This window comes from Zonotrichia albicollis, chromosome 3 (genome assembly GCF_047830755.1).
Source record: "Zonotrichia albicollis isolate bZonAlb1 chromosome 3, bZonAlb1.hap1, whole genome shotgun sequence".
NCBI lineage: Eukaryota > Metazoa > Chordata > Aves > Passeriformes > Passerellidae > Zonotrichia > Zonotrichia albicollis.
Genome location: NC_133821.1, coordinates 38,632,912 through 38,654,608, shown reverse-complemented (window position 1 = coordinate 38,654,608; position 21,697 = coordinate 38,632,912). Strand labels below are relative to the sequence as shown.

Sequence of the window (21,697 nt, the reverse complement as noted above, 5' to 3'; positions counted from 1 at the left end):
GCCTCACTTTCACACTGTTTCAACACCTCTAAGAATAAAAAAAAACCTTATTTACTTTATTTTAAAAATAACATTCACTGTGAATTTTTTTATATATCACTGAATGACTTTCAGCCTTCAAAATTTAGAGACTGAGCTATGGACAGAAGAGAGTTAAATTGCTCCAAATGTAGAGCAGAAGTAGGTTGGGTAGTTCAGCAAGGATTCCCTAAAGGTCCTCAGACTTGAAGATTTTTCCTAGAAAAAGATGCTGCCCAGATTTTGCTGACTCACATATAAGCTTAACCACTATAGTTTGAACAGTGTAGTTCATTCAAGAACACACACAACCAGACACCCTCCCTGACAGTGGTGTAAACTGATACACCTCAAGTTTAGCTGAACAGCAGCTTTCATCAGACAGGGATGTAGAAGGTGGGCAGGTGGGAACAAAATAAAAGCAAATTGGAATAGAAGCAAATTGGCTTCTACAACTTTTCTCAAAGATCTGTGCAGATTATTCTGGCATTTTCTTTCATGTTTTCTTGCATCTTGTTTTACTTCTGTTCAGCAATTGTAATCCTTCACTGACTGCAGGGACACCTCGTGGTGAGGACAGGTGAGAACAGCAGGCTGCCATTCAGTTAATTAAACCAAGTAGAGAAAGAATGACAGATGTTTCTGTTCCTTTAGATAATCAGAATTTCACGGGCACACAACTTCCACTCCCACTCTGCTTCTGGGGCGTACATTAACACATCCAGAACACAAAACATTGACACAGCAACTTCAAGAACAAAGGACTGAGTTGTCCAGCAGACCTGGACTATCCAACAGTCCACTTATAACTATTAACTTGTGTCCTGCAGGGGCTACAAGAGTGGCTGATTCGATGCGACACTCAGTTGAAGCAGCAGTCCTCAGAATGGCTGGTATGGCTTTCTCCCCTCCTCCTTTCTTCAATGTGCCAGCAAAACACATTTAAATGACTCACTACAAAATTTCTTGCAGGGATTTTCATTTTTTATAAAGGGCACACATGTGTGTATGATTTTAGCAGGGATTCCCTTTCTCCCCATTGCAACTAGACTGTGGCACTGTCACTGCAGCACCTAATTCCGTTACATAATAGGAATTGCATCAGCTTGCTTACCCAGTGCAGTGACCCAATGCAGACCTTGGCAGCCAGCAGAGGCACGGTGGGATCTGTAGGTCGCAGTTTAGCACACTCTCTGAGCACTGACACGGCATATGCCGACTGGGGGAGCGGGAGAGAGGAGGAGGAAATAAAAAAGGCTGATTAGACAATGCTGTTGAGAGTCCATGCAGAATATTGCAGTGACATGTACAAAGAAATGCTGTGGAGAAAAGAATCCCATGTCAGCAACAAGTCAGCAACTTTACTGCCACCTCCACACGCAGCCGTGTGTACACACACGCACACACTCACACTCTTCCCACGCTCAGAGGAAACACGCCCAACAGGCAGCTCTGTCTGTGCACTTCACAAGACACAGTTTTCCTAGCTATCAATGCACTGGTTATTTTAACTCTGCCCTCCCAATACACAAGAATTCTGCTGCAGTTTTCCTTGCATATAATCATCTTCCAGTAAGCCAGAAGAGACCATAAAGAGTTTATCCTCCAGTACATTCATATTTTAGGCCAATTTCACTCAGAGAGGTTTGTTCAGCTAAAGCAATCTTGCTCAGTAGGTTGTTTTGTGTCTTCTCCAGTTCCAGAACATACAAGAAAGCAACTGGGACCCCACCATACAAAGGGTGGATGCAAATCAATACACTGTTCACTGGGTGGCCCAAGCACATGTTAGAAAGAAAGCCCATAAAGCTCTTGCTGTCCTTCTGGTGTTAGGTTACCATTAATGAGGATGTTTTCCAAGATTAGCACTTGCAAAGCCCTTTGGATCTGATGTGCTCTGCAAACATTGTGTTTTACAGCACACATTCATGGCTGCCACATTTCAGATGCTTTAAAGGGGAGTGAAGAAAGCTCTGGTCTGAGGCAGTGATGAGAAGGCCACCTCAGACAGCAAGAAGGTGACAGGAGTTGCCCTACCAGAGACTCTCAGCCCATTTCAACCAAAACACAGTTTGTCTTACGTTTAAACCTCACTAATGACCCTAATCCACTCAAATTTTCTCACGCTTCAGCTCAAGGGGTATCTTGGAATTTCTCCTTGCATGCCTGTTTCCTCCCAAAGTCTTCCACACAGTCCCAAGACACAATGTTCCTGCTCAGAAGAATGTTAAATAGTCATGGCCTTTCTATATTTCAGAAGAGTGGCAACAGAAGCTTGCAAAGCCCAACAATCTGCTATTCCTATCAGGTCCTGGGTGTCTCCTCCTGACTCCCAGGAGCTCTCCCTACCAGAACTCTGATCCACACATACTCTGGTGACTGCTGCAATCCCCTGCAGCAACACCACAGCTTCACATTCCCACTGTCGATCAGCACTTTCCCCCCGCCACCACATCAAAGTGGGCTGCACCTGCCAGCTCCTTCCTCCACAGATTGAAGGTCCACTTCTTGCTACTGAATTAAAAAGCTTGATTAGGAATTTGCTTGGAAGGGAACCAGGAAAAATGGAAAGCCAGATCTACACCAGCCATGCCCACCTTAAGGCAAAGAGGGGTTCCATAAGCAATGCAGCAGGGAGCAAATCCTCCTGCTTGAAAAGCTTGGGTACCAACCTTGTGGTCTGAACAAGAGCAGCAGCACACCCTATATTCTTCAGGTTGCTCACACTTATGTAGAGCATTAGGCAGATCAGTAAAAGTGAGGAAGCACTTTGCTAATTTAAAATTCAAAATGCACACTTTGCCTAAAGTCAGAAGGAAGCTTGTCTCAGACCAAGGATGGAAATCAATAAACTTTGTCCTAGAGCTTGAACCATTACTTCATCCCTCTGAGAAACAAAGATGTGTAATTCAACCCTGAGGTGCAGGGACACACACACTGCTGTGCTCTGTTGCCATGAGGTGACTAGCATCCCTCAGAATGAACCTCCCTGACACCTGTTTGTTCAGAACAAGTGGTGTCCCAGGTTTAAGTGGCATCTTATTCCCCCCTCACACAAAATGCACTGAAAGCAGCTGGTATTCCCAGCAGCATGATGGGAATGTGCTGGAAATCCAAGCATAATCCCATAAGGCACCTAGGCCAGATGATATCTTCTTGCCCTCCTACCTGTATTCCAGATCCACAGGTGTATCCAGAAAATAAATAAATGTGACAGCAGGACAATATGCACTGTGACAGCCAGTATATCTGCAACTGAACCCCACCTACCCTTGTCATCTCACCATGCAAAAGTGAACTGCAAAGGCCAGATATGTAGAAGGCCAGACACTGTCCAGAGCCAACGCTTGCAAAAACAGACACAAGCTCAACCCAGCGGTCATTTCTCAGCTCCCCTCCAGCACTGCAGCTGCAGGGAAAGCAGGAGGCACCTGGGAGCTGGTGGCTGCTCTCCTGTGATCAGCACAACCAGCCCTAGCACAAGCCAAAGCAGTGACAGGCCTGTCCTAATTTGGGCCACAGCTGCAGGACCTACACCAGAAGAGAAGTGACACAACACGTTCCTTGCCAGCTCCTCTTGAACTCTGCTCCCTCCCTCCCTGCAGGACAAGCCAACACCCCAGCCTCCAACACCTCACACCACAGAGCCCTTGCCATGTCTGTCCTGCCCCAGGCCGGCTCAGGAGGCCACTGCAAAGCAGTGAGTGCTGCACAGGAGAAGGGCCCACCTTGTGCCTACACACAAACACCTCAGGTGTCGAGTCACTTCATTACATATGCACTTGAGAGCTTCTGAACATGGATTTACAGAGCAAGAGGCACAGCTTCTGCACTGCTCCTAAAACATTTACAAAGTTATGTCATTTTAAAGAAGTTTATAAAATTTGCAGCTAAACATATGGAGCAGAAGTGGTTTTGGAAACAGGGTGACATGAAGCCTTTCTCCCCAGCTGCATTTTAAAAATTCAAGAGATATTATATAATTTCACCTTGAAAAATTTACTCAGCAGATATTTTATACAGATGATGAAAATATGAGTCAAGGAATGACAGGAGAAATAATATCCCACTCCCACAGTGACCTTACTAAGAGGAGACTGGCATGACATGTAATATCAAGGTTTCTTAAAGATACTAATTACAGACATTAATAGCCAGGGAAAAAATATCAAGCATTCATTATTGAATATCATTGGTTTGTAAAAATATTTAATATGAAACAGTGTTTGTGCAACATTGAAATAATCTGGTAATTAAAATGTACATATTCTTCCACTTAGTGTGGGTGGACCAGGCAGCCAAGTGCATTGTTTGTGAGATTCACTGCAAGGCAATAATTTGATTTATTGGTGAGGCATGTTTTGAGAAGAGCAGAAATTGAATTCCAAGTGAGCACATGCTTCCCACTCATGATTCTGAGCTTCAGAGGGGCTCACATAATGATTCAAGCCAGGATTTATGGTGTTTCTATTTAACTTGCTAATTGCTGGCTTAGAATGACTGCACTGGAATCAGTTCCCTAGGACTTCAGAAAGCTAGGTCTCATTTGGCCTCTCATCTAGAGCAAGGAATCACAAGGAAGCTATTGGAGAAGGATGGAGAGGACACCTCTCCCCCTGCATAATTATGGCAGCCACGGTTTTCAACCCTATAAGGGAGTAAAATGTAAAGAAAAATAACTATCCAAACACAGAACACAACTCCCACTCCCTATTTACTAATTCAATAATGAAGCATGGAGGCATACTCCTCAAAGATGTTTGCACATGGGCAGAAGGGAACCAAGAGCATCCTACAGTTAATCTGCTTTCTTCCTTTTCCAAATGGCTCAAGAGAATTTGCCATCAGTTATGGTAAACCCATAGATGCTGCCCAAATGGTTTTTCTGGGTTACTCCAACACAATTCCCATTCTTTTCCCTCCTTTGCTCTCTCACCATACCAAAGCAACCAGAGAAGGAAATAAGAGAGCCATTTTATATTTAGAAGATAAAGAAAACACAGATATAAGTTAAAGGAAGAATTATTTCCAGACAGTAAATAATGTCTGACAGACTTGTGACGTGCCATGAACAGTTGCTCTTCTCTTGCACAGGTTCCATAAACCTCCCTAGTTTTTTGCTTCTTTGCTACTTTTCAGCCAGAAGGAAAAATGTTCCTCAAGATGGTGTGTTGGTAGACAGCCTCCTTCCCAATTTACCTGGCAGTTTAGTACACAAATGAATTTCTACAACTAGTGCTGCTGTATTTCTTGCATCATCCTGCCTAAAAACTGCACTATCTCAAAGGGATTGTGGGGAAGTGGAGGAAATATTTCATCCCAATGCAAGAATTATTATTCCCTGTGTCCTGGGATTCACAGCCATTCAGATACAAATGACCTTGAACTGACACAGAAAGATGAGAGAATGAGCAAGCAATTGAGAACTCTGCAATCAGTAGTTTTGCTGTTAGCTTTCACTGAATTTAGAGATTTCTGTGAATCCCAGCACGAACATTATTCCCCTAAGACATTTACTTCTCTTAACACAAGAACTGATTCCATCCCTTTTCTTCTGCTTTGTGTTTATCAAATTAGAGCACTGGAGTTAAGCAGCTTCAAATACTCCCTCTTAAAAGCACCTCTTACATTCTAAGATCTATAAGCACACATTTGTACTTGCTAATGTGACAAACACCTCACTTCACACTTTCTGTCAAGAAAAGAGAGTTAAGCCTGAAGGCAATTATAGAGCCCACCTAGGTATTCTGCTCAACAGCCAGGCATCTTAGGAAATTTCCATTTTTGTACTATCTACAGCACACAGACAAACTCCCTTCTAATCTTTCCTTTGCACCAAAGGAAACCAAACTATTGAATATCCCCAAGATAGCTGACCTTTGTAACAGGATCTTTAACCAATGAATGTTCAATATTTTAACTTTCATTCCCCAGCAATGCTATTTAAGGAGCCATCCGAGGCCTCTGCTGCTCCCAAGGTTCCTGCCTGCAATACAAAGAGAAATGTACTTTTTTTTCTTTTTTTTTTAATGTCAGTTGCCTAGCAACCAGCCAAAGCTTTTGCAAGGATACCAACAGAAGGAAGAGCCTAAATCATAAAATTTGTCTGCTGTTGCTGCAGAATTATGTATTAAATATATTTTTAACTTTCCTTCTAACCTTCTGGAAAGCTGTGTGTTGGCAATACAGGCATGGCTGAGTCAAACTTGAAGCTCCTTGAAGCACTTAGAGACATCTGCTTTTGCTGCACTGCTTAAATAAGGTGGGGGATTCCTTTTTTTGGGTGCAGCACAGATAGGAGCAGCTCAGGCCTTAGCTTGTCATTATTTGGCTATGACCAGTGTGTATCAGCAACTTGCTAAGGGCTCCAAAATCAGAGTTCATGTCTATGTAAGACTGGTTTCAAAACCTTAAAAATGCTGCCAGCACAAGCTTTGGGCAGGACTGCAGTATCTCAAATTGCTGAGCAGCCACAGGGAGGACAGTGACACTGCAAGACTGGCTCTGGGAAGAGCTGGAGTCCCTCAGAAACACAGCTGAATGACAGATGCCAAAAAGGATTCAATTACTTTGTATAACACCAGACACCTCCTGAAGCATTACATGATTAAGAAAACCATTCAGGTAGACATGCATGATTTTTTTTTCCCTGTTGCCTTAAAGAAGAACAAACATAATGGCTAAAAGCAGAAAGGAGCATTTTGTGTAGCTGAAAGCAGCTTTAGCTGCCTCATTTTGCAAGGTATCATGCTTGGAGCATCCCCTACTGCCAGGTCTATCCACCTACAGGGCAGTGCTGACCAATGCTCCTGTGCTGCCTCAGTATGGGCTTGAGGGGGCTGGGGAGGGTCAGCAACAATGCAGCAGTCTCTGAAGTCACACAATTGCTGTTTGCAAGGCAAGCACTGAGCTGGCCATGTTCTGCAGGGCTGGAGAGCTGTGTGGCAGGCACCAGAGGAACATAACCCCCATGAGCAACCCCAGCACAAGGCCTGCTGAGCACAGTCCTTGTCTCCAGCCCCCCTGAGCTCTCACAGAGGCTTTTCCCCACATACCCCTCTGTTGTTCCCAAGCTCTTCCTGTACTCACTCTTGAGGTACCTCAGCCTCTCAGTGAGCACACAGCTGAGGGGTGAGAGACATTATCCTATCCTAGCAGATACTCTAGCCTTCCATCAGCAGGCCTAAGGCTGTATTACTGCTCACTCCTCCTCTCCAGAAACACACATCCTAAAGTTCTTCATTCACCAACCAAGTTGTGTTGTGGGGTTTTTTCAGGCAGAGACATTGAACATGACTGTGAAAATGTTCCCATGCATTGCATACACTAACAACAATAAACACCCACTGTACCTTAAAGATTTACTCATGAGAGTTGAATGGCTCAACTAGGGCACCCAGCACTTTTAGACTACACAGACACAGTTGTGTTCACAGAATAATTTCACTGCTATCCTTGAAGAATCCCTCCCTCACTACCATTAGGAAAATGGCAAATTAGTATCACTAAACACAAATCTTGCTCCTTGTATGGTAGGCAGAAGACAGGCATCAAGGCTGCATCATGCTGTCCAAGGCATGTATTTTAACACTCACAATGCAGATCTAGGAGACTTTCTTAAGTACCATAAACTTAAGCTAGAGCCCACTCACTATGCACTTCTCTACTCCGAGGGAGCTCCAGCAACACTTTGGGACACCCAGGCTCTGCCCTGTGTGACGGTAGTAGGTGTGGAAAGGGACCTGAAAAAGGAGCATGTAACTGATCCAACTGGTCCAAGGCCAAGGAAATGCTTGTGAGTGCACAAGGACCCTATTACACATCCCTTGTGCTTGTAATACATCATCTAGACACTATGATAATTTTGCCTCCAAGTTCAGAAATGCCAGTAGAGCTATCCTAGTCTGCAGGAGGGCTGTGGGCTGGTAACCTCCAGAGAAAACTGTTGAGCTGGAAAGCAGCAGCAAAGAACAAATCTACCCCAAGCAGCTCCCTCTCTTCTCTGCTGTGAACGCTACCAAGTCTTTTCCACTCTGTAAAAGCCAGTTTGGTCCTTCCTTCCCCTATGCTTCTCAATACTGGTCACTTTTTCAAAACCTTGAGACGAGCAGATGCAACTGTCTGCACTGGTTTGACTCTGGCAGCAGGACAGTGGCTTGTCTCAGTGCCTGAGGACCCTGCCAGATGGCACCCAGCTATTACACCACTTGCCACTCAGCCTCCCGCCTGGCCACGCACGGCAGCCGAGGCAGGGAGCTGCAAGGCCCACTCAGCCTCCAGCTGATACTGCCACACAGCTGAGGTTATTACCAGCAGAAGGAACTCAAAGCATCTGTGAAGAATTCAGCATTCAGCACCACAGGAACAGGGCTACTGCATTAGAATGATTTAAACATCTTTGGCCTATTCAGAACTGCACTTGGTGACACAGGACCATCTCCCACCACGTCTTTGCCATTGTCTAGGTTTTCCCAGTGCTTCCTTTCCTTTCCCATCTAAATTTGTCTACAAAAGTATTTCAAATGTAATGGTGGAATTTTGTCATTTAGATGTACATGCCCCTCTTGTTCAGTGAATAGAGCTCAATATAAAAGGCATTCCTAAAAATGGGTTAAAAAACAACCGGAGTACACCATCTCTCTTATGATGCAAGTTTCTGAGAAACACAGGAAAGTGAAATTGCTGCCACTCCATTATTTCCACCACTTAAGTGGATGAAAGACAGGCAGAAAGGTTATGCTTCCCTGAGTTTTTTCATTTACCGTTTTAGGAAGCCCCAAGGCCTGTAGGAACTCACTGAAGTGATGTGCCTATTTTTGTTAAGACACATGCTTTTCAGAATAATGTGTAAACTCAAGCCTACGTGTGGTAATGAGCCAAGGTGGCTGGCCTGACATTCAGACTGATCACTTGTGAAAAATGACAATCACCACTTGGCAATTTCTCGTCTGGCAGAAGAAGAAACTACATTGAAATTTGACTTAATTGACATAGTCTGAATATACAAATGAAACATATCTCTAGTTAAATTCAGTGTAGAATAGAGGGCGAGATAGGATTTCATGGCACTTTTAAGAAGGTCAGAATTGAAAATCCTAAAAACATGTTTAAAAAAAAGAGAAACCAAAGTTTCCAGTATTTACAGGTTGATAAAACTGTTCCTGTCATGCCCAGGATTTACGAGTGCAATTTGCTGTACTGCAGAACAAGTAATGCTGCAGGATGTGAGGTTTCATTACCAAGAAATGAGATCATGAATTGGCTGTGACTGAGACAGGTGAAAATAGATCTTCACCTATAAAAGCTCAAGTGTACTCTGCATTTTGCAGTCTAGACTGACCATACTGTTTTCTCATCAGCTCTTTCTGCTACACTGGAGCACTTGCTTGTAAATGAACTCTGTCCTGCTATCAAGCTGCAAAGCAATATAAAATGTATGCCACATCTCCCATTAGCAAGATGACGCATTGCAGAGTATATGACAGGAATCCTCAGGGAATACTTTGGGATTAGAAGTGAAATGCTGCACAGATGGGATTGTTGGGTAAGGGAATTCCCTCTGACCCATATAGGGCTCAGAACATTGAGCACTTTTACATCGATAAGCAAGATCAGGACATTTTACCTTGTAAATATTTAAAGTACAGGCAAAAAGACATGATGTACTTGAAAATCTGAAAAGATAGGACAGCTACAGAGATAAAAAACATAAAGAGCAACACAAATATCTAAGTAAGAAATATTCTGCAACATGTAGGGAAGGTGAAGAGATATACAAACACAGAATGGACAAGAATGGAACTGCCATTCAAGTTGTTAGAAGCTAAAGATCAGGCCTCACTTCTCCTAACCTGTGCTAACCTAAGACTGAAGCACAATTATTCTCTCCATACACTCACTCTCAAACATCAGCAGTTAAAAATCTTCATCTGCTCTCCAGCAAATTACTAGGGCTATAGCATTGTCCGCTGTTGAGAACCAGGTCACACAACCTGTAAAGCCTACAGAACTCCCAGACAAACCCCATGTTCATGGTAAAATTCTGTGCCTTTCTGTCATGGCCTGTGTATCATTGCTGTCCTCAGTAACAAGGGTTCAGGTACCTGCAGGATTTGCACAGAAACAGAGGTTAGGACTGTGCTAACTCCAGCTGAATTCCAAGGTGAGCTGGACATGACATGTAAGCCCCCACTTGACATAGGGCAGTGCAAGGTATTGGCACCATGGCACCAAGCTCATTGTTAAAGTATTCCACCAGTACATTCGGGTTTCCTTACGCATGACTGAGTCTAGCCATGGTTTTCAAGCTTGGAACTGGATTTTGAAATGCTTGCACTAAACTTGTTTGCAAGGTCCCACAGAAGACACCCCTGCTGCCTCACAGACCTGCTATTCTTATTTTTTTGCCTCTTAATAAGAAACACGAACTTGTGTTGTTGCAATTACATGCCATCACATCTTGTCCTAACCACCACAGACAAGATTAATCCCTCCTTCTAAAAGATCTCGCAGACTTCTCTCAGACTTTTTTTCCTGCCCTTAAGGTGAAAAAATCATTTCAGTCTTTCCATAGTACTGCTTATTATACCCTTAGTCACATCTGACGCTCTTTATTAGACTTTCTCTCCTTGTTCTACCATTTTTTGGAAAAAAAATGCTTAACAACAGACAGTCCTCTAAGATAAGGCTTTACCTATGCTCACAAAAGTGAAGGTATTCCTTCAGACCACTTCCAAGCTTTGCAGCCACTTACACATCACAAGACAAATTCTTTGCAAAAGCATAGGTTCATCTCTTATTTCCACACCAAGGCCACTGTTTCCAGCTCAGCCCACAGCCTTGAAAGACCAGTAGTAGCTGGAATTTGGCAAGTGAGTGCTAGTTGGTGGTCTCCACTCAGGTCCACATGGATTCCTGTACACTCCATGGGCACAGAATACAGGACCATATTAAGTGGTCCACTTTTGCACAGTATCAATTTGCTCATACCTCCCAAACGTGTAGCTGGAGACTCCAGAATGAACTGGCTACATTTTGTACCATCTACATTTCCTACAGGAAGTCCAGTGTTTTAAGACTAATAAAGAACAGCTCCTGCTACTTTGCCTACTTCTCACAACCACATTTCAGCCATCTCAGGGGTTTACTGTGACTTTCACAAATACCACACTAACTTTAAAAAACCACTTATGCTGAAACACATGGCCATGCCAACATTCACATTTTCTTATTCTAGACCACATTTTACACCAAGCACTTCAAAAACATTAAACCTTACAAGTTCTCTACGAAAAAACATTTACATTTCCTTCAACAGATGGAGAAACCACAGCTGAAGTCAAGTGCCCAGAGACACAGAGCAAACTGATGGCAGTTTTAGACATCAGTCCTTTCTTATACTAAGCCCATTTATGTTGAACCTGCAGACACTGGACAGCTGTTTAATGCTTTTCAACCCACAGTTATGCACAAAATCCATTTTTCTCCTCAGTAATGAGAAAAAAAAAACACTACACAGAAAGAACAGTACTCAATACCAAACGCACACCCCTCATCACAAAGTGCAATCAGAGACTAAAAGGAGAGCACTTGTCCTTTCACAGACCTGCCTGCTGGCACCTACTCCCACACATGACACTACACATTCAAACAAGTAATCCAGATCCACTCTTCCAGAGGAAAATGTGCCCTTTCTGAGCCCTTTGGTTTGAACCTTACCTTTCCGCAAGCTACCATGGACAGGGCAAGCTGGTACCAGAGGTGAAATTCATCAAATGCAAACTTCATGGCTCTCTCCAAGCACTGAGAAAGAAATGATGAAAGGAATATTTCAGACTTTATTTATTTTCTTCCTTACACCTTTTGTCAAGACTGCTGCTTGGGTTAGGAAACAATCTGTTGTGGCCCTGGAGACGTAGGTGGTTTTTTTTTTAATGACACCATTTTGTTCCAGATTGCAAGGCAAGCCGTATTTTATTACCACGTGTATGGCAGCTGTCTTGTGTCTAGTGGGCAGTTTGCCTTATCTCTCTCTCTGAGTGACCACAATCACTCCTCCCTCAGGAGGGGACATTTGCTGATAACAGACAGAATGTCACTGCATGACTGATAAGAACTACAGCATCCCATTGTGACATGCTCCGCCCAGAGGGAGGAGCCAAGCATTGCTACCCAGACATAATCCAGAGGTTCTGGAATGCCAGCATGGCTTCTCCACTGGATTCCCCAAAGGAACAGCAGCTGCCTCTTCTTCCACTGGATCTTAGGAGAAAGAATACATCCTTTTCTACATGACCCCCTGATCCAACAGAGCCACAGCTGGCACTCCAGGAGGACTGCAGCCACAATTCCAATTGGACTGCTACCAGCACCCTGACCCACAGGGTGTCAGGTTGGCTTCTGACTGTCAGTGTTGTTCTGTGTACTGCATTGTTTATTTCATCCTTTTATTTTTCTTCCCTATTAAAGAACTGTTATTCCCTGCTCCCATATTTTTTGCCCCTTGAGAGCCCCTTAACTTAAAATTTATAGCAATTCAGAGGGGTGGGGAGGGTTTACATTCTCCATTTCAGGGGAGGTTCCTGCCTTCTTTAGCAGCCTCCTGTCTTTCCGAACCAAGACACATTTACACTTCTCAGCTAATGGGACTTGCTAGTGTACACTATTGCTTCAAAAGGCAGCCACCTTTTTCAAGTGCCTACACATAAATTATGTTAATGTCTCCAACAGTTCTGTGTGCCTTTCTGGCCTGTGCAGCCACAGCTCTGCAGCTGTTTCTGCTGATAGCACGCTCCATTTTCACCTTCCCTGACAAGCCACCACGAAAAGGGGCTTTGCCAGCGTGTTTGGAGGGGCAGAGGCCAAGGGAGGTACCTCAGACAGCATCACATACTGCCCTCTTCTGCCCAGCGTGATGCTGAGGAGGTCGTAGACTGCAGAGGCGTCCCGGAGGCTGACGGCTCGGTCATCCTGCTGCTCTGGGGCGCGGCTGATCACTGCGTCCCGGTTCGCCTGCGCACACACGAGAGAGCCATCAGAAACCAGGAGAGAACAACAAAACTGACTCCTTCATAGGAAGCTACACCCACCACTCATTGCATTTTGTTTCAAATCATCTCAAGATTTTTTTTAAAAAAGTTTATCCCACCATAACGAAGGTGCTTCCACAGAGCTGCTTTCTACCCACATGAAGGAAACTCAAGAAGATAGCTGCACCTACAGGAAGGAACTGCTACACATATCTCATCTGGATTTGTGTCACAGAATTAGAGCATTATGAAACAGACCTACCAGATCCCATTTCCTCAATAATTAGAAATTCAAGGCCATCCTTAAACCATCTTCCTTATTACTTCAATTGCCTGCAACTGTGATAACTGCTTCCAAGTTTCATAATTTATCTTCCGTGTCTACACTAGATTTCTTCACAATAGCATCCATTTTTGTTGTTCTTTTTTGCTACTGACCTTTTATTGTCTAATTTGAGCAGGTAGCCTAAGTAGTCAGATTTGCCTGTCATCAACTTAAAGCAATTAAAGGTTTGGGCAATGCAATAACAAATTGTTTTTTTCAAATATATAAAACATGTCTTAATTTTGCTAATCTATCAGTACATTGCTGGGCCTAGATCAGGAAGAAACATTACTTTTGACAGAAACAATCAGTTCAGCAGTTTTTGAGTACGTCCCGAAATACCACATGCCACAGACTCAGATTTACCTCCGAATCCCAGCCCTATGTGCTTTTCTGAGCACAAAGAGGGAGATTACAATTCTAGAGTAAAGGGAAAATTCCTTCTGATTTCCAAACACAGAGGGCCTCACCGAGACTACCCAGCCTCTGGGAGAGGCAGTGCTGGACGCCACTGAGCCTGAGCACCATCTGATAGCACAGACACACTGCCCTGGGCTTCTCAGCTAAAAGGGGTGCAACATCAGACACTCAAGTCTAGACATCTGAAACAGCAGAAAAATCAAGAAAACTGCCAGCAAATTCACCTTGAGCAAAGGCAAACAAAATGTTCCCTCCTTGAAACAGGAAGGTTATGAGATTTATTTTACAATACAACTATAATCTTACACCTATTTCTAATTGTGGTGAGATATTTTTTTTCTGTAAAAAAGTTAAACATGGGAATTAAGCATAATAAAAATTTCCAGAATATGCAGCCCTTAAAGCCCACGCGTACTTCATTGTGATTAAGCTGCAGCTGTTTCATCAAGATTTTATCTGTGTAATGCCCCAGTTCCAAGCACTCTTCATCACAGCCTCCAGCCGAGACTACAAACAAAATTACTGACAACTAACACAATCTCAACCAAGAGCTAAATGGTGACCGCAGCTAAAGGCAAGCTGACAGATAGGACCCAGTCCAGTGTTTGCACAAATAAACTTACAGCAACTCCTGCAGCCACAAAGGCATTTTTATTTTTCATGCTACTGCAAAAGATGCAATTCATGATTAAAAAAACAGTTCAGAAAAACAGAATGCATGACAGAATGAGAACTACTTTAAAAATTCTGCCAAGAGTACAGAGGTATAGCTTGTCTATCTTTATTAGCAGAATTTAAAAAAATTAAAAAATAAATACATGCTTAAGCTCTGTTTGGATTTAACATAAGACTCCTACTTTAAAAGGAAAAAAAGGAGTTAAGTAAAGCCATATACTGTATGATCCTTATGGCCAAGCAAATCCTCCCACATATACACAATAGCATCAACAGCTTTTTCTGCACCGGTTACATTGTTATGACAATTGTTTGCAGCAAACAGCTACTGAGACAGCACCCCCATGCTCTATAATCTCATCAACAACCTCCCATTACAGCCAGCTACAGCCTGATGCTTTTTTGAGTATCCATCAAGTACCAAGCTATGATTTTTAAGTGGATGCATTAGCACAGACACAAAATTAATCAAAACTTATGACTGTCCATCACATTTTGCCACAGATACTGGTACTAGAATGAAGAACACACCCCAGTCCTGCAAAAGCAGGAATACAGGGCATATTGCAAGGATGCAACATTCTAAAATTGCAGTATTATGTATTGTATATATCATACTTTACCCAAGCAGACAGCAGTTAAACGCAACATATGCATAGGCATGATGAATATTCTTTCCAAGAAGGTCATAAACCTGCTGATTTTGTACAAGGTTTTAAATCTAAAAGCCATAGAAGGTCTTTGCAATCTATCACTCTCTGTGCTTCCATAAAAGCATAAAAGTTGCCACTAACAAATTCATTGTTACTTCTATCTCAACAATTTCTTCAATACCGAATCTATTCCCAATTGCTAATTCCAGCTGCTCTAAAAAAATAAATCAAGAGCCCACATTATAGTAGGGACATAAAAACCCACAGACCCCAAAACCAAAAGGCACAAACCTCATAAAAAAACTGACTGAACAGTAGCAAGAATATGGATTGTGTCTAACACAATAAGGTAAATCACTGTCCTAAGTAAGGCTCAAGGTACTACTGCAGTGTCCATACAGAGCTCAGAGAAGGGAATATGAATCTCAATTTCCTGAAACCCACTCAGGAAACTGGCATGTCTCTATGGCCTGCCTCTCTCAGAAGGCAGGCTGCTGTCCCTCAGATCATCATCAACCTTTTTATTTTCTTTGCCTTTGTTTATGTTTTTGCAAATATTAATCTCGCAGTGAGAAATCCTGACAGTCACTGGCAAGTACAGGGGCAAAACAGTTGCAGAGTTACTGCAATGAAGAACACTCCCATTCTGTGGGATGGGGAATTTTACCTATTGAAATGTACACAGAGACACACTTCATTTTGCATTGAGAATGCAAAAAATTCTAAGCTATTAACACCAACATTTTTTCAACACTCGTATTTCTGTTGTTTCAGACCACTAATTTTCCTGAACACAATTGGAAAAAAGGTTATTTGTACAACACTGGTCTCAAGCAGTGTACCCATAACATAAGCAGCAATTTCAATTTGTCCTACTGCATTATTTCCTCCCTCTCCACTATTAGCAGCAGTAAAACACAGCTACAAATACATTTTCAACATCCCCACCGTGACTATTCCCTTTAAGCTGTTCCCACTGTCACACAGACATAATTCACAGCACACAAGCAGGATGGAGAGAGATGAAAAGTCACACCTAGAGAAGCTCTGTTCAGGGCTGTTTTGTGGGATAGAGAAGGACACCAGTACTACCAACACAAGTTGCACCACTGGGAATTAGCATAACTTGCATTATAAAGGCAAAAATATACAGTAAATGTTCTTTTTTTTGAAGTATTCCAAGGTAATTGAGCAACCTGGAGATGCATCCCACTTGGAAATTTTGGGACGCATAAGGCACAATTAGCTGTGCATGTAGGGGGCTCAGACATGACACCAGTCCTATATGGGGAGATTGGACACATTTTGCAGTTAGCCCAGACCAGGACCTTGAGAATCTTCAGCCCCTATTTCCACAGCCCAGTGACACAGCCTGTCTGCAGGCACACACCCGCAAGGGGCTCCAGCCCAGGCTGGCAGCCCTGAGCTTACTCAGCATTCAGGCCCTGTGGTGTCTCTGAACCTGACAGGGCACAGAGCCTGGGGTCAGCAGGGCTTTTTGCTCTGGCTCCAAACACAGCAATGCCACCAAAGGGGACTTTGAGAGCTGTGCTGGCTCTGCCTTTCCAAGCAGCCGCGGCGCTGAGCTGCACACAGCTCGGGCCTTCCTACCCACACACACAGGACACTCACCTGCAAACTAGATAAACCCCCCATCCACAGAGGATTTGCTGTACAGCAGTGATATTTATTTATGGCTTGTTTATTTCAGGAAGGAAGAAAAAGAGCCACAGCAAATCCAAACAGCCATTACTTCAGCAGTTATTACGCACACAGTTACACTGCAGAAAATTAAATTTACCACGGTACAAAGATGTGTTTCTTAATAAAACGTCAAGTAATCATATGAATTACAATAGAGTATATTCCATGTAGCAGCCCCTTCTCACAGCAATTAGCTATGAAGTATCCTTTAATTGCTCACTTTGAAACATGGCTTCCCCTGCTTTTTTCCAAAGGAGAAAAAGAAAGCAATTAAAATCTTTAATGAGTGCCTGCTGCCTGCCCCCTAATTCATGGGCATTCGAATGTTCAACTTGTGTCTTTTCATAATAGACATAATTGCCAGATCCACTGCAACCCATCTATACAGAACAGCAGCATGTTTTACACAGTGTACTGTAATAATGTAATTGGTGTGATTCAATACTACCATTAAGAGAGAAAAACAAATGCCGTGTGTGTAAGATTGACAACAGCCCTTTGAAACCATGCAATTGATGCCTTTTCTGCTAAGAGCTGGGGAATATTTAGCCTATATCCTTTGGGTCTCCCTTCTGGCTGTTTTGCCTGTACTGCCAATAAAATAATTTAATTCTTCACAATGGCAAGAACCTGTTCAATGCAAGAGGCTACAGACTTTTTGCCTAAGTTACTGATCATCTCCACACAGCACCTGAAGGTTTCCCTCACTAACATATGCAAAGAAAATATTAAGGGTTGACTGCACAGCTGCTGTGAAAATGGCAGGTGGGTAGAACAGGGAGGACAAACCATGCCCCAGGAACTCTCAAAACTCCTCTCAGATATAGTACAACTCATTCCACTTCAGACCAGAAGCACAGCAAATGAAAACTTATCCCCTTGTGAACCACATGGCATCTGTCTCATTTCTGGTAAGCAACAGACCAGAAGTTACTGGGGTCCAATTCAGATGTCAATTCATCAAAACAGCCCCTTATAATTGCCTATTAAATATGACCACATAGATATATTTTACATGTTTCAGGTGCATTCTAACACCTTGTACTGTAGCAGAACTAATTCTGGAAACATCACTGAAAGCAAGACAGACATACAGCCCCATCCAAAACAGCCACACAACCCTACACAAAATGAAGACAGAGAAGCAGAAAGTAAGCAAATTTGTTTATGGATATTATCTTGGGTAACAAAGTCATCCATTTGCTAATAGTTATCTGGATTTAGAAAGCTATCTTCCAAGATATCCTCCTTGCAAGTTTAGAAACAAGACTTACTTGCAAAGCAGAAGAAAAAAAGCTCTCATACCCTGCTCTCTAGCAACTCACATTAGAAACATTTATTCAAGAGGTAATTAGCAGAGGTAGTGTATTTCCCACTAGAAACATTCTGCAGTCCATCTTTGCAGGTCCCAAACACATAGCTTTGCCTTGCAAAGCGGTTAAGAGACAGCCAGATTTGCTACTGTAAATGCACAAGTGTGATTTGGCAGGAACCAACAGAGCAGGCAACCTTGCCCCCAGTTGTCTCTCTCAGCTGCCACAGTCCAATGGCCCTCAGTAAAATAGGCATGACGGTCATCCAGCTGTTGTATCATCACTGGGCTTGGTGCCATTAAAAAAAAGGGAAAAGGGAAAAAACAGCCTACAAAAGCAACAAGAGATTCTTCTTCACCAACTCATTTGTTGGATAGCATTATTTTATAAAACTAGGAACTGAAGAGCTAACAGGTTTTATTTATTTCTGTGTTTAAAAATACACGGGTTTAACGTTATTCTGTTAAAGGCGTGCTCTCAGCCATGAGTTTGTTCTCACCAGTAGAAAGAACAGGACAAGTCCCAGTATCTTTCTTCCCCCTCACCATCTGTTTCATGCTCTCAGGCCCTCCAAGGTCAAATCGCCTTTAGGGATTCAAATCAGAGATAAGATGTGGATGACATTTCTAATCTTCGTTACACAGGCACAGAATTTATTAGTTTTGGATACAAGGAGCTTTATTTCCAGTATGAATGAATACAGAGCCAAAAAAAATAAACCATGTTACCTGGTTTGTCTGGTGGACCACATCAGCCAAAATCCCCAGTTGTAAGAGCCAGCATTGCCAGCACTGAATAAAGGCATTTCAAACTGTATGTTGGACCTCGGATTAAAGAAGGGAAGGTTTCTAAATGCAAACAAAGAACTTTTTCTTTTTTTTTCAACCTCAAAAGTAAACACAGAAAAGTAATAGTAAGTGTTCCATTCCTCGCTCTGAGAAGCTTCTGGCTAACTTTAAGGGCAGTGCAATCAACTCTGCACACTCTTGGGAGTAGCTATAAAAATAAACAAAACTGCAGCTAAGGGTTAGTCATGCCAAACCTCCTCTGTCTACACCATGCAGCTCAAAGCACCAAAGTCCCTGATGGCAGAACCAGTCCTGCTCCCATTGGTAGGTGAAGCAGAAAAATCACACTGCAGCAAGTGACAATATGTCCTCAGTTCTCCTCACAATCAGTGTCACTGGTTTAGATGGGTTAAATACAGTAAAAGAGAGGACTAGTGGTTTAAAAATAGGCAAGGCCATGTTTCTCCAACACGTGATAGGAGCACATCATTCTGCCACAGCCTGAGCTTGTAAAGGCTGTCACCAACTGGCCTTGGTCTGAAGGAGAGCACTTTTGTCCTCTCAGAAACACAGCCCATCCACACCATAACTTAGGCTACACAAAAGGAATGACAGAGTAGCCAGGAGGCCACAAACACCCATAAAAACAGCTTTGAGTCTGGCAATCTTCAGGCTGCCTGATTTGTTTCACTAGATTCCTTCATGAGAACTCTACATCCAAAGGCTGTGACTAAAGAACAGCTGGCACAGAGAAGGAACATTTGCCAAGCTCAACAACCAGGATTCTTCTCATTGTTTACTGAGATACCTCAGCTTATGAAAATAGGTTCCCATTTTTAACAGGACATAGAGGACACATAGAGGCAATTCGTGAGATGCCAGGGCAAAGCAGGCTACAAGCTTTCACTGAAAGTGTTAATATATCCACACATCTCCAGAGCCATGAAAGAGGATTCCATGTTATTTGGCCATTGGAAAACCTTTCACATTCTTCAGCTCAAAGGCAGAGTGAAATAGTGAAGGAACTGTTAATTGCCTCTTTTGAATATATTCTCATTTCATCCCACCAGAATATGCAAACTGAGTCCCTTGCAATGCAAGGGAAAGGGATAAGTAACCACAAGCCAGAACTGTCCACCATTAAGAGCCAGAAAAGGTTTGGTGAGAAATAGGCTCTGGCTTTCAAGAATCTCAAGGCAATTTCTTGCTTTCTCCTTCACAGGAACAGTTTTATTCCCCCATAACATCATCTTGGAAGTCACACAGATTCTGGCAAAGCAGATGTCAGCTTCACCTTAGGAAGGCAAGTCAAACATAAAAACAAAGTGAATTTCAGCAGCAAAGGTGTTCCAGGCGCATACTTCTTGAAAAAGTACCACATCTCCTTTTCAGTACACATTTACTTAGAGGTTCTCTGATGATCTATGCTCCTCCCCAGTTCATCTCTACTCTGTGTTCCCTCCACAAGCTGAAATTTTTTTCTGTGTCTCCTTCCCCTAATTCTGTCCCTCTTCAAGGTAATTTTAGAGTGGCAGGAGTAAGGAGCAGGTATGTGAAGAAGCTGTTCAGCTTTACAGTCCTGCAAGAGAGTTGCAATGGCCTGACTGCTTTTGTCTCTTTAAAAATCAGAGAGAAGTACCACCTTTCTGGTCAGTTTTGCTCTGACAGACCAAAGTATCAGAGAAGCCAATGTAATTGCATACTTCTGTTTCATTTTAAGGGGTTCACAATTGTAAATACCGGAAGAACACCTAATGCAGTCAAAATCCAGGAACACTAACTATGTTGCTTACTGGCCCACAGAAACACTTGTCATTGACATTGTCTCCAGGAAGCAAAGTATGTTTTATTCAGTTGTTAACATTGTATCATTAGGGAGAGCCCTCAATTACAAATTTGCTTCCAGTTAGCTCATTTCATGACATTCCATAAATTGCTTTTTAAAGAAAAAAAAATACACAAAACTAAAAACCAAAACTTCAAACAAACAACAAACTTGTACATGAGAAAACTCACTAGCCTACAGCAATGCTGTTAGGGAAACATGTCACGTAAGAAAGGGAAGTTTTGTTTAACTAAGTACCATAATAAAAATGCACACAAAAATATTTATGGATTACAAACATATGTAAAAATTAGATTGCTCACTCTTTTCCTTCACTTAGGAAGAACATTCATGTGATTCCTAAGTGTATTTCTATACACTTGTCCCGAATTTTAGTTAGAACAAACTCGTGGCAAGGCTGATGCAAGATGAATGTTCAGATGTTCCATTTCCCCAAAATCAGAAATACAGTTATGTGGCTCCTACAGTGCTCTGCTAAAAGAGCTTCTCTTGTTTGTTTTATATGTAGCAAATCAAAGTGCCTTGCATCTTCCTCCAGGAAGTTCCTCTATATCAGAAGCAGCATTTAAGCATATACCAAGCTTACTTACTTAACCTGGAACTCACCACAGCAGTCCTGTTTCTACCAATACCATTTTCACACTACTTCATCCATAATTTAGCTACAAGACCAGTTAGTTCAACATTTTAAATGCTATTAGGTAGGGATAACTTTCTCCTCCTCAGCAGAACAAGATTGTAGAGTTTGAGGTTCCATATGGACTCTATAACAGCAAGTCCAATCGCAGAAAGGCTGGAGCAGCCCATTCTGTCACTGCTCCAGACCCCAATCCTCCTCCTGCTTGGAGCAGCCCCAACAAGCCCTCACTGACAGGAGCACTTCTGATTTTAATACAAGTGCACATGATATCCTACAAGCCCTCACTC

General features: G+C 42.7%; 1 protein-coding gene across 8 annotated transcripts in view; it reads right to left on the bottom strand.

Moving 5' to 3' along the window:
• The window catches only part of TTC7A (tetratricopeptide repeat domain 7A), a 207,527-nt gene that overhangs the window by 150,510 nt on the left and 35,320 nt on the right, over positions 1 to 21,697 (bottom strand). For all 8 annotated transcript variants that reach the window (XM_074537204.1, XM_074537203.1, XM_074537200.1 and 5 more), the window contains 3 exons: positions 12,892 to 13,029; positions 11,737 to 11,820; positions 1,133 to 1,237 (listed from right to left, as the gene is read on the bottom strand). In XM_074537204.1, the coding sequence (XP_074393305.1) occupies positions 1,133 to 1,237; positions 11,737 to 11,820; positions 12,892 to 13,029 (327 nt within the window). The remainder of the gene's footprint in view (positions 1 to 1,132; positions 1,238 to 11,736; positions 11,821 to 12,891; positions 13,030 to 21,697) is intronic.